Source organism: Somniosus microcephalus, chromosome 5 (genome assembly GCF_052327205.1).
Source record: "Somniosus microcephalus isolate GS21.2 chromosome 5, FLI_Smic_1.0, whole genome shotgun sequence".
Lineage (NCBI taxonomy): Eukaryota > Metazoa > Chordata > Chondrichthyes > Squaliformes > Somniosidae > Somniosus > Somniosus microcephalus.
In genome coordinates, this window is record NC_140991.1 from 280239898 (window position 1) to 280254471 (window position 14574).

General features: G+C 46.2%; 1 protein-coding gene across 1 annotated transcript in view; it reads right to left on the reverse strand.

Annotated features, from left to right (window-relative positions):
- Positions 1-10481, reverse strand: part of LOC147117760 (genetic suppressor element 1-like) — a 193530-nt gene extending 183049 nt beyond the window's left edge. The window contains exon 1 of the mRNA XM_085989008.1: positions 9560-10481. Within this exon, the coding sequence (XP_085845134.1) occupies positions 9560-9596 (37 nt within the window). The 5' untranslated portion in view covers positions 9597-10481. The remainder of the gene's footprint in view (positions 1-9559) is intronic.
- Between the last annotated feature and the right edge of the window lie 4093 nt (positions 10482-14574).

The window sequence follows — 14574 nt, forward strand, 5'->3', positions numbered from 1 at the left end:
CTTGCCTGTTTCAGGCAGGAGCCTATTTGCAATATGCTAATCGTGGTCCTATGATGTACACGGCACCCCACTGTAATGTTGAGGTACCAATGGTTAGGGCGTGCACAGTGCACACTCTGCCATTGGTACCAGGCGTAAACCAGCCTAATCATCGGTCCATAAAGGCTGCTCAGATAAAGGTAAGTACCGGTTTGTTTAAGATATTTTTATGTGGCTAGGAGGCTGATTTTTAATGTCAGAGGATTGAATTCTGAGCACAGAATGCAGAAATTGGGCTCTTTATTGTTGAAGTAAGGCAACTGAGAGGGGATCTTAACAAGAGATATATAAACTACAGGGTAGACTTTCAACTTATATCCAGGCAAAAAAACTGGCATTGCGAATTGGCTGCCCATTATAGACACCACCTGATCTTCATTTCCACTGGTTTAATTTCTATTTACCCCTAGTAATGTCAGGGATCTCTTCAGGGCTTTTCCTGTTCCACCACCGTAACTTTGGTGGAAGTTCAACGGAAATTCTGTCTACACACGTAAACGTGGGGCTTCTGCCAAAGTTATGGCAGTGGAGCGGGAAAAGCTCCGAGGAAATTCCCAGTGTAAATGTTACAGAAAAGGTAAATTCAGAGCACTACTTCAAGCTATGCCATGAAAACAGGACAAGGTGGCCATAGGTTTAAGCCGGTGAAAGACAAATTTAGCACCTCCGTAAAGGTATTCCTGTTCACGCAAAGAGTGAAGGTAACGTAATGGAGGCAAGAGCATTGTAATAATTTAAAAGAGATTTAGATCCTGTGTCTGGGGGAGGGGTGTGTCTTTGTGGGAACAACGGACGGGCAGCAGGTGGTGTGATTGTGCAGCCGCCCTATTTCCTTGGCGGAAGGCCCAAGCCATTTTGAGGGATCGACCTCATTTTCTTACAAGTGGTGGAGCTGTGAATGTTCACAGGCAGCTCACCAGTCGGGAGGGATGGGAAACCCAGCAGCCCCTCCACACAGCTGAGCCAGAAGTAACAAGTTAAGGGGGGTCGGAGGGGGGGAGAGGAGTCAATCGAGGGCGGATGGAGGGGGCAGGGTTGCACCGACAGTCCAGCAGCTGGTGCAACATTTTAGTGGGGCCAGAAGGAGTATTCATCCCCTACCCATTGGTACCTCAAAATTGCATTGGGGTCCTATGTGTAGCATATTACAAATGGGCTCCTCCCTGAAACAGGCGGATCCCTGGGCCGCGCTGGCGAAGACGGTAGGGTGGATCTGGACTGAGAACGGGGCAGTAAGTATTGTGCTGCAATTTTCGGGGCTCTATTGCTCTGTTCCTGCCAGGTGTGGGTCCTCAAAATCATCTTCTAGGTTTTTCACAGAATCATAGAATGGTTACCATGGAGGCCATTCGGCCCGCCGAGCCTTTTTATCTTATGATCTTGTGAAAAATTGCCTCAGCACTGCATACAAATAATCACAATGTTGTGAAATGTCAATAATTGTTTATTTTCCTGGAATTCCAGTCAGTCTTTTAAGATCCATTTGCTGCTAATCTACCAGTTTTCTTATTCTCATGGTTCATGATAATCAAGATGGAGGACTTAACAGATGGTCCAATAATCAAGCACTTTACATATTATGATAATTCAATATTGTAATAGCAGTAGCCAGTGAGATGGAGGAATTTTCAACTGGAAATTTGTTCTTACCTGAAATTCCTGTGTGGACTTTGCCTTTTTTCTTTGATTCAAAAATGAATGCAGATCATGGGAAGTGGGGGAGGGGAAGAATTGCTCTAATGAGGAGATTTATTTTGACTCATTAACTAGAACATATCACTATGATGTCACTTGTTATAGCCCACATCCGCTCTGCACAGCTGCCGTCTGGTGCCTTCCCAGGACTAGGAACTGCTGTGGGAATGATGCCAAATGGCATGTCTATGCATTGAATGAGATAAACAGCAAGTTCCTAAGAGGGGCAATCACCCATGTATCAATGTGTATGGATGTTGTGATTTAAATCCATGTTCTGCAACTATGTCAAAACTCCTTTTTTTCCATATTTTAAAGAATTCATGCCTACAGCTAAGAAAAATAAATAAGCCATTTTGCACAGAAGACATATTCAGGTATTTATTTATAACATGCCTATTGAAAAATGATAGGAGAGTGAGGGTATAAAGCCACATTTTGCCCATGACAGTACTCCTCTTATTTGCAATGACAAAAAAAAAGAATGCCTTCTCCAAGAGCAACGCAACTCAAAAGCTCTGCAAATCATTTCACTTAATGACATTTTCAAATTATATCAAAACATTACTGTTTTAAAGTGTTAAAACTTAAGTCTGGATTATAAAACATAGGCCCAGAAATTCAGGTCTCCACGGGTGAGTACGCACGGGGTACTCACCCGTAGGCCCAATGGAAGTGCCGGTTTCGTGCATGCACTGCGCATGCGCGGGAAACCGGAACTTTCGTTCCCTTAAAGGAAGGGGTTCAGAGGTCGAACGCGTACGCCGGAGAGACAGCGCGTGCGCATGGAACTTACGTTTTTTTTGCAGGTTTCTCCAGGAGGGTAAGTCTCCAGGAGTTACACATGTAAAAAGCAGGTGCAAGGCCTGCTTTTAACAAGGTAAGCGGTGAATTAATTCAAATTAAAACATTTCTTCCACAGGTTTATGATTTTTAAATACTTTAAAGAAAGGTAAGTTTATTTTTAGCCCCGTTAGAAAATGTAATTAAATTTTTCAAAAATTTAAATTATTGTTTAAAATAGTTATTTTATGTAATTTATAGTTATTTTAAAAATGTGGGCCTAGAAATTCACTTGCGTTTGCGCCCAATTAGGGGCGAAAGAGTGGGTTGCGCCGGAAGTTGCGTCGCGCCCGAAATTAGGTGGGCCCTAACATCGGCGTTAGCCGGTAGCGCTGCGCCGGCACCGATGACGTCATCGGTGTGCGCAGTGCCCCGGTACCGCCCGAAACCACGCCGATCCCCATTTTCAGTAGCGGCCGCCTCATCCGTGGCGGCCGCTAACAACATCGGGAGACCGGGTCCTTACAGCCGCCTTAGCGGGGCGCTTTAAGGTGGAGGTGCGGCCGGCCGCTTTTTCGGCGGCCGCCTGCCCGCACCTCCTTCCCCGGCCTCCTCCAACCCCCCCCCCCCCCCCCCCCCCGGCGGCATTGCCGGCTGGTTTCCGTGGAGCCCGGCACTTCTCCATTGTGCCGGGCTCTTTTGCCGGCACTTGCAATCGGGGCTCCGGCCGTTGCAGGCACCTCCCCCTTAAGAGAAGGGGGAGGCCTGCAGTACAGCAGCCTGCCGCACCGCATCGGGTGGCGCAGCGGGACCGGCAGCGCTGAAATTCACTTTCAGCGCCCCAAGCGGGGCGGCCAAACCCTGGAACAGCGCCCGGTTCCGCTTTGGGGCGCTGAAAGTGAATATGGGGCGGGCACAACTGGCTCCGCGGCGGGCGCAAAATTTACGGCGCAAACGAGCTGGCGGGGCTATACCCAATTTCTAGGCCGTGATTTTTAAAAAATGTATTTGAAGTTTTAGTGATGTTTTAGGGCTTATCGTATTTATAGTTTTGACAACTCTTCCTGTCAATTTTATGAATGGGCATTTCCCTGCTACCATTGGCTCTCCATGGCCCACGTGATCCCAGGGGACGCATCGAACTAACTGCGCCCCTGGGATATGCAAGCACTGCACGCCGGCAGTTGGAGGAGGCCCAGGATCGGAATCCCACGCGGGCCCACAGCTCAACGGCCGGCGCGCTAGGTAAGTGCAGGTCGGAGGTTCCGACCCGAATTTCTGGGCCATTAGCTGCCAGTAACTTTGAGATTAGACAAACTGCTGAAGACCTTGCTGCACGGATTCCCAATGACTATGGTTTACCCTTGGTCTTAAACTAGAATCCTTTATTTTTTATATTGCATAAATGGCAGTGTAAACACAAGACTTGGTGGTTTATTTGCTTGATGATATTATTCAAGTGTTCAAGTTACTTAAGGAAACAGATAAATTGAACCTTGACAATATGCTCATGTTGTCACAAGCTCTAGAACCAAGGAACATAGCTCAAGCTTAGAAAAGGGAAGGGGCACAGACTGTTTAGATTGCACACTTTACAAAAAGGGAGCTGAGGGTGTGGCATGAAATACCCAGGGAGGCAGTGGCGGCAGATAGTGTGGGAAATTTTAAGGGAGATATTTGAGGGGGCGAACAATTGAGGGGTATTGTACAATCGTTTCTTGTACTTTCCTATGTTCCTATGATTTCCAACAGAATTTTAAACACAAAAAGTGATGATTTTCAAAAACTGAATGCACAACTACATGGGGAAGATAATGAATAGGCATAATTATAGTTCCACGTTCAAGGAGCGGTAAAGGAAATAACTAGGAATAGTACAGCTCTAATACGAAAAGGGAGTTGGAAGATGACAAATTAGGAACATCTAGGTTTCCTCTTTCATGCCAAACTCTTCTTTTTCCTACAGCAACTCTATTAAGGTCCAAGTCATTTCAAGACTTGGATATTGCTCCCATATCTGAGAGTCTCTGTAAACACCTATCTTTCACTCCTAGGCAAAATACAAAAAAAAGCTCCTTGTCAATTCTTTTCTCACCTCTGATGCCAATCTCTCTCTTGTTCGCAACCTTTCTTGTCTATCTATATTAGCAATACTACTACGGTCAGTGCGCCTCTGAAATTTCTTCTGTCAATCTTCTGAAGTTCCAAATATGTCATCTCACATGACCATCCTCCTTTTTTGTCTTTCTCCTGTTTTGAAATCTTAACACTATCTCCTACTCTAGCTTATTCTTTCCCAGGGTCTCAAAAGTATAGCATTTCTTATCCCCCTTCTACCTACATGTTTTTAATGGCCAGGCTTGGCATCACCAAACCAGTACTTCTTGATTTATCTCACCATCACTCTTTCCCCTTTCAGCGTTGGTGGGATCAGTTGTTCTTCACACCGGTTTAAAAAAAATTTTGAAGAAAGAACAGTTCTAATGCATGAAGCAGATGGGGCGATCAAGTATTAGAGAAACTAGATTTCGAATGGACAAAAGATGAGGAGAAAATAAATTGGGTAGAGCAGTCCTGATGCACAAAAGAGCAGGGGAGATGATGAATTCACAATAGTACAGTCTCACTAAACATTGGGGAAGAAAATGAATTGCGGGGTGGTCCAACTTTAATGCATAATATGTAAGTGAATGGGGGAAATAAATTGGAAGCAGTACAGTAACAATACATCAAATAGGTGGAGAGATATGGAATTGCTAAGACCTGGTTCCAATCAGAAAAGAGTGGAGGAATAATGAACTGGACATAGTGTAGTTCTAATGTAGGAAATATTAAAGAAACTTTGATGTAAAAAAAAAAGCCAGTTAAAACTGCAGTTATATTCTCCCAGTATATATGTAGAAACTGAAAAGGTCTACCTGTTAAAATTATTTAATGCAATAATGTTCATTGTGGAGGTATTCACTTTTTTTAACAACAGAGATTGTCAGGAATACATCGTTTATTTTATTTTCATGTTGCCCATTCCGTGCCTCATGGCTCTTGCAAATCACAGAACCAGTGTCCAGGGCAAAGGGCAGAGGTCAGTGGTGTGAACACAGAAACCCTTACATTCCTGAAAATGACCTCCACTGTGAAAACGTGAATAACCACATAATGGCCCATGCAGTCAGGTAGACATCTTTAGCTCCTGCTCATACAGCAAGAAAACAGAAATTACAGGGTTACTGTGAGACATGAAAGCTTCAAATCCCAAAATACATTGCAATTGCTATAATTTAACCCCTATAATCCACTGGCAGAATGAATTTATACTTACTGTAAATCACATTGGTATCAGCATTACTGTTCACAATAGTGTAAAGTTTACACCTGTTACTTTAATGTCAGAAGCCAGTCAGAGACAAAATGTTGAATATATAAGTTACATCACCAAGTTTGCAGGTCATAAAAATCTGTGCAAAGGTATGCTTTACCCTCCAGCCCTACAACCCTCCGAGATCTCTGCACTCATCCAATTTTGGCCTCTTTCGCATCCCCGACTTTAATTGCTCCACCATTGGCAACCGTGCCTTAAGCTGCCTAGACCTTAAGGTCTGGAATTCCCTCCCTAAACCTCTCCACCTCTACCTCTCTTTCCTCCTTTAAGACGGTCCTTAAAACCTACCTCACCTGTCCTAATATCTCCTTATATGGCTTGAAGCATCTTGGGACATTTTACTACGTTAAAGGCGCTATATATATGCAAGTTGTTGTTGTTGGTACTATGTTTGAAACATAATTTACCTGCAACATTGTAAATGATTTTAGTGCTATCAATATAACAGTTTTAACTTTGTTAGAGTAATGTTAATTCCTCTCTGGTCTTCAGAATTTTTTTTCTCCTTTACACCAATTTTCTCCTCTCCTCTGCTGCTGGCATTAACTTATGTCAGGATATTGTCTCACGAAAATTGACTGCGCTCCAACACCTTAACCAAGTGGCTATTCGTCATGTGTGCCTGATCCTTTCCTCACCTGTCGTCCACACACTTTACAACAGGAGTAACTGGATAGGAACCAGAAGTGAATTGCAGCTTCCCACACTACTATTCAACACACACCTGAGACCTTCCTGGTCCTTATGGCTCAGTTCAGCACTGGGCAGTGCATTGACTGAGTCAACAGGGGAACCTTTCTCAGTAGAGGGTAATAAGTAGCAAGAATGAGAGGGGATCTCATTGAAATGTATAAAATTCTGACCGGGCTAGACAGACTGGATGCAGGGAGGATGTTTCCCCTGGCTGGGGGGTCTAGAACGAGGGGTCACAGTCTCAGGATATGGGGTAGAACATTTAGGACTGAGATGAGGAGAAATTTCTTCACTCAGAGGGTGGTGAACCTGTGGAATTCTCTACCACAGAAGGCTGTGGAGGCCAAGTCACTGAATATATTTAAGAAGGAGATAGATCGATTTCTAGATACAAAAGGCATCAAGGGGTATGGGGAGAGAGCGGGAATATGGTATTGAGATAGAGGATCAGCCATGATCATATTGAATGGCAGAGCAGGCTCGAAGGGCTGAATGGCCTACTCCTGCTCCTATTTTTCTATGTTTCTATGTTTTCTATATGCTGAAAATACATCCTTTTCAGCATTAGTACACTGTTGTACTTGTCCCTCTAAAATACTGTTTGCTCCAGTTTCCAGCTTATTAAATTTGAGAAGTGGAACAGTCCTGTGTGTTTGTCAAAGGATGGCTGGCAGCACAGTCACTGGAACATCTGCCTCCCACCTAGGTGATCATAGTTTGAGGTCCTGGGGCTGCCTGGAATACAAGCGAGCTTGCCACTGCTGCAAGAGAGTCATTAGTTTGCCACTGAGTTACTGGACCATGAGATGAAGAGCTGTGCTGTGGGGTGGAACTCACACAGTTGACATACACCACTACAAGAGCACCTGCTGTCAACCAATCATGCAGCACCATCAAGAGTGACCGAGGAGATGCCCCTGACTGAGATCATCCTGCCCTCCTACCAAAGGAAACACACTACAGAGAATCACTTGGGGAAGGCGATGGGAGACAATGGACCACAATTGTGCTATATTTGAAACATTTTAAAATTATATAATACAACTTTGTTAACCTGTGAGGCAAGTATATTGCCATCAGCGTTTAAGAGGTTAATACCTTTACAACCACCTGCTTAATGAAGTATATGAAGAGTATGGTAAGTGCATGTGTACTTTAGTGTGTGTTGTTCTTAATTAAGTTACGAAAGCAGAAAGGTCACTCCCCCCTGCACAGTAATTCCACAGTGCTTGCTGTCATCTTGTCAGCCTGCCTCATGTATTACTTTAATTAGGAGGATAGATTCAGCCTACCCATTTCCCTTAACATCAAGATTTTACCTTGTACATCACACTTTCCAGGATTTGTATTCCACGGCCCTTTGCTAATGGAGCTGGATCCTTTGCTCAACTGCTCTGACACATTACTAATGCACATGCTCAAAAGCTATTAGAAGAAAAATAGGAGGAAAAAAAGGTTTTCTACCTCTTAATTAGGCACTACAGGAAAGTACTTCATGCTCTGACCCATCACACAAGACAAACCTCCTACATTGCAGTTTTAAATACTGTTGCTGTGGAAACCAGCAATAATCGCTCGATACCATAATGCTTTATCTATATTAACGAGATTGCACACAATAAGTGCAATTGCATACAGTTACAGTCTGTGCACAAGAACAGTTTTGATGTATTTTAAAAAGTGGGAACAGGTTTGTGAATATATTATTTTCTTCTCACACTTGAACAGATTGACTTGTTCCAGTGCAGTCACGACAGACCATCTGAAGGATAAATACATGGCTAGTTAGATGGGGCAATTCAATCATGGCTGATCTGGGTCCCAGCTATGCAGAGGCAGGTTAAGATGTTCAGGTCAGCGATGCTGGCAGGTTTCTCAGCTCTCTCCATTTAAAGCAGTCAAATTCAGCGAGAAAACAATCCCACCTGGAATAGGAAAAATCTAACAATGCCTTTCTCTTGTAACACATCCGACCTGGACTGACCTCCAGGAAGAAGTTTGGACAAAGTCTGTGTCACAACTGAAATGTAATAGAAATTTTGTAACAAGAAAAAAAAAATTCACCTAATTGTAGTCCAGCGATTTCTCGAAGGTTACAACATGTTCGCATTTCTGAAGGGAAAACTGCCACTTTCTAGGTTACATCTATGTGCTCAGCGCAGTTTAAGCTCATTTACAAATCAGGTCCTGACAACCTCGACAGGACGGCTGCCACTATCTAGCAGGGGAAAGGCGAGACATGATAAATGAAGGTTCCAAAGCAAAATGTTTACATAAATATCACACCTTCATCATCTGTTTTCACAATAGTAATCGACCTGCTGTTTGGTTTTTTTGTGGGGGGGGGGGGGAGCGGGGAGTCAGCTAACCCTTCTCAGCAGGGTTGTAAAGTACAAACTCCTGGAGGCTGCATTTAGAAATGTGCGGCGGTATTACCGACAGTCGCGCTGTAGGTTAAGCGACTATGCATTTCATCAATACACAAATGTGACCATTTTGACACCGGTAATACACACACACAGCACTGTTCTAGTTAACCAGGCAAACAGGAGCGTTTAAACAGCACTGTAAGTTGCTGAAAATGAGCGCAGGGATAAAGTGACCTAACATACCAAACCATTCATCTTTCTATCCGCTTGGGATTTGCTTTTCTCTCTTCCTCCTCCTGCTCAAACCTCCTTCTCAAACAGATTATAAAGTGCTCGCCCCTATTGTGTACACTGCCTGTGGATTCATCTGCCTCCCCCAAACGCTCTTAAAACAGAGACAAATAAATGACGCATCCAACATTATTGGTGCCGGATTTTGTATTAATTTCAAAGATTATTTGAACACGGTTCCATTCTCACGAATTAATAAATGTAATTATTGGCTTAACGGGGATTTATTTATGTTTAAAAAAAAACTCCAGTCAAAGCAGCGAAACTAACATGCCCTGAGTCCGAGGTAAGGAACTGAAACTGATCTTACCTGTGAAGAAGTACGTTGAGGATTTTAATCCGAACATGTTCCTTCTCAGCACATCTTTGTCATGGTAAACAGAGAAATAACCCGAAGGAAGATTTTTTTTTTAATTGCAGAGGGTGGTGGGAGAGGAAATCAAACCTTGATAATTCTGCGAACAAAGCATCCGAGAGGGTTTCTTCGCAAGCAGGCGGCCGTCCGAGCAGAGATTGGCGGGGCAGGGGACGGAGCAGCGAGGAGAAAGGCTTCTGCTGCCCTCTCAAGTCAGCTGGAGGTCCCCGACAGACAGCCAGGCAGACAGAGAGAACAAACAGAAACAAGAAGGAAGCGAATGATGCGAGGAGTCAAGCGGCAGCATGAAGACACGCTGAAGGGGGGTCGCGTTCCTCACATTGCTTCGCCGTTTCAACAAGGGGAAGGAATGGGTCCCGGTCACAGACTCCGGGGGAGGGGAGCGGGGCTCTGCTTTCAAACTCTGGGAGACATCAAACTACAAAAGGAGCCCCTGCTGGCCAAGATCCAGAAAGGAAAAAATATATATATAAATATAATGAACCCGCTCTTTCTGCACAAGATTTCTCCCTAACTAGCTGCAGGTCAGCCTCAGAGCAGCCCGGGAGCTGGTTTTCAGCAGACACAGATCCTTTCGCACTCTCCCCTTGACTTAGTCCCAGTCAGCGAGCCGCGCTGACACAGTGAAGGCAGCAACACCTTTTCGGCTCCAGATGGCACCAAGCGGTGTATAAATATCCTGCTCGGCTTTCACTGACGCGGCTGCGGCGGCCCCGAGCAATCTCTGTGCTGGTGTGTTGTTGGCACAGTGACAAGGGGGTTGAACCAGGGCTCGCTCTTTCCCTCTCTGTGTCTGAGCGGCCGGGGGAGGCGCACACACATCCTGACAAATCACCTCTGGCTCCTCCCGCACCCTCACCCACTGAACCCTCACTACATTACCCCCCTACACACTGAACCCTCAATACTTTACCCCCCTACCCACTGAACCCTCAATACTTACCCCCCTACCCACTGAACCCTCACTACATTACCCCCCTACCCACTGAACCCTCAATACTTTACCCCCCTACCCACTGAACCCTCAATACTTACCCCCCTACCCACTGAACCCTCAATACTTACCCCCCTACCCACTGAACCCTCACTACTTACACCCTCACCCACTGAACCCTCAATACTTACACCCTCACCCACTGAACCCTCAATACTTACACCCTCACCCACTGAACCCTCAATACTTACACCCTCACCCACTGAACCCTCAATACTTTACCCCCCTACCCACTGAACCCTCAATACTTACCCCCCTACCCACTGAACCCTCACTACTTACACCCTCACCCACTGAACCCTCAATACTTACACCCTCACCCACTGAACCCTCAATACTTACACCCTCACCCACTGAACCCTCAATACTTACACCCTCACCCACTGAACCCTCAATACTTACACCCTCACCCACTGAACCCTCAATACTTACACCCTCACCCACTGAACCCTCAATACTTTACACCCTCACCCACTGAACCCTGAATACTTACACCCTCACCCACTGAACCCTCAATACTTACACCCTCACCCACTGAACCCTCAATACTTACACCCTCGCCCACTGAACCCTCACTACTTACACCCTCACCCACTGAACCCTCACTACTTACACCCTCACCCACTGAACCCTCAATACTTACACCCTCACCCACTGAACCCTCAATACTTACACCCTCACCCACTGAACCCTCAATACTTACACCCTCACCCACTGAACCCTCAATACTTTACACCCTCACCCACTGAACCCTCAATACTTACACCCTCACCCACTGAACCCTCAATACTTACACCCTCACCCACTGAACCCTCAATACTTACACCCTCACCCACTGAACCCTCAATACTTACACCCTCACCCACTGAACCCTCAATACTTTACACCCTCACCCACTGAACCCTCAATACTTACACCCTCACCCACTGAACCCTCAATACTTACCCCCCTACCCACTGAACCCTCAATACTTACACCCTCACCCACTGAACCCTCAATACTTACACCCTCACCCACTGAACCCTCAATACTTTACCCCCTCACCCACTGAACCCTCACTACTTACACCCTCACCCACTGAACCCTCACTACTTACACCCTCACCCACTGAACCCTCACTACTTACACCTTCACCCACTGAACCCTCAATACTTTACACCCTCACCCACTGAACCCTCAATACTTACACCCCTACCCACTGAACCCTCAATATTTACACCCTCACCCACTGAACCCTCAATACTTACACCCCTACCCACTGAACCCTCAATACTTACACCCTCACCCACTGAACCCTCAATACTTACACCCCTACCCACTGAACCCTCAATACTTACACCCTCACCCACTGAACCCTCAATACTTACACCCCTACCCACTGAACCCTCAATACTTACACCCTCACCCACTGAACCCTCACTACTTACACCCTCACCCACTGAACCCTCACTACTTACACCTTCACCCACTGAACCCTCAATACTTTACACCCTCACCCACTGAACCCTCACTACTTACACCTTCACCCACTGAACCCTCAATACTTTACACCCTCACCCACTGAACCCTCAATACTTACACCCTCACCCACTGAACCCTCACTACTTACACCTTCACCCACTGAACCCTCAATACTTTACACCCTCACCCACTGAACCCTCAATACTTACACCCTCACCCACTGAACCCTCAATACTTACACCCTCACCCACTGAACCCTCAATACTTACACCCCTACCCACTGAACCCTCAATACTTACACCCTCACCCACTGAACCCTCAATACTTACACCCTCACCCACTGAACCCTCAATACTTACACCCCTACCCACTGAACCCTCAATACTTACACCCTCACCCACTGAACCCTCAATACTTACACCCTCACCCACTGAACCCTCAATACTTACACCCTCACCCACTGAACCCTCAATACTTACACCCTCACCCACTGAACCCTCAATACTTACACCCTCACCCACTGAACCCTCAATACTTTACCCCCCTACCCACTGAACCCTCAATACTTACACCCTCACCCACTGAACCCTCAATACTTTACACCCTCACCCACTGAACCCTCAATACTTACACCCTCACCCACTGAACCCTCAATACTTACACCCTCACCCACTGAACCCTCAATACTTTACACCCTCACCCACTGAACCCTCAATACTTACACCCTCACCCACTGAACCCTCAATACTTACACCCCTACCCACTGAACCCTCAATACTTACACCCGCACCCACTGAACCCTCAATACTTACACCCTCACCCACTGAACCCTCAATACTTACACCACTACCCACTGAACCCTCAATACTTACACCCTCACCCACTGAACCCTCAATACTTACACCCTCACCCACTGAACCCTCAATACTTACACCCCTACCCACTGAACCCTCAATACTTTACACCCTCACCCACTGAACCCTCAATACTTACACCCTCACCCACTGAACCCTCAATACTTACACCCCTACCCACTGAACCCTCAATACTTACACCCTCACCCACTGAACCCTCACTACTTTACACCCTCACCCACTGAACCCTCAATACTTACACCCTCACCCACTGAACCCTCAATACTTACACCCTCACCCACTGAACCCTCAATACTTACACCCCTACCCACTGAACCCTCACTACTTACACCCCTACCCACTGAACCCTCAATACTTACACCCTCACCCACTGAACCCTCAATGCTTACACCCTCACCCACTGAACCCTCAATGCTTACACCCTCACCCACTGAACCCTCAATACTTACACCCTCACCCACTGAACCCTCAATGCTTACACCCTCACCCACTGAACCCTCAATACTTACACCCTCACCCACTGAACCCTCAATACTTACACCCTCACCCACTGAACCCTCAATACTTACACCCCTACCCACTGAACCCTCAATACTTACACCCTCACCCACTGAACCCTCACTACTTACACCCTCACCCACTGAACCCTCAATACTTACACCCTCACCCACTGAACCCTCAATACTTTACACCCTCACCCACTGAACCCTCAATACTTACACCCTCACCCACTGAACCCTCACTACTTACACCCTCACCCACTGAACCCTCAATACTTACACCCTCACCCACTGAACCCTCAATACTTTACACCCTCACCCACTGAACCCTCAATACTTTACACCCTCACCCACTGAACCCACAATACTTTACACCCTCACCCACTGAACCCTCAATACTTACACCCTCACCCACTGAACCCTCAATACTTACACCCTCACCCACTGAACCCTCAATACTTACACCCCTACCCACTGAACCCTCAATACTTACACCCTCACCCACTGAACCCTCAATACTTACACCCTCACCCACTGAACCCTCAATACTTACACCCTCACCCACTGAACCCTCAATACTTACACCCTCACCCACTGAACCCTCAATACTTACACCCTCACCCACTGAACCCTCAATACTTACACCCCTACCCACTGAACCCTCAATACTTACACCCACACCCACTGAACCCTCAATACTTACACCCACACCCACTGAACCCTCAATACTTACACCCCTACCCACTGAACCCTCACTACTTACACCCCTACCCACTGAACCCTCAATACTTACACCCTCACCCACTGAACCCTCAATACTTACACCCTCACCCACTGAACCCTCAATACTTACACCCTCACCCACTGAACCCTCAATACTTACACCCTCACCCACTGAACCCTCAATACTTACACCCTCACCCACTGAACCCTCAATACTTACACCCTCACCCACTGAACCCTCAATACTTACACCCTCACCCACTGAACCCTCAATACTTACACCCTCACCCACTGAACCCTCAATACTTACACCCTCACCCACTGAACCCTCAATACTTACACCCTCACCCACTGAACCCTCAATACTTACACCCTCACCCACTGAACCCTCAATAC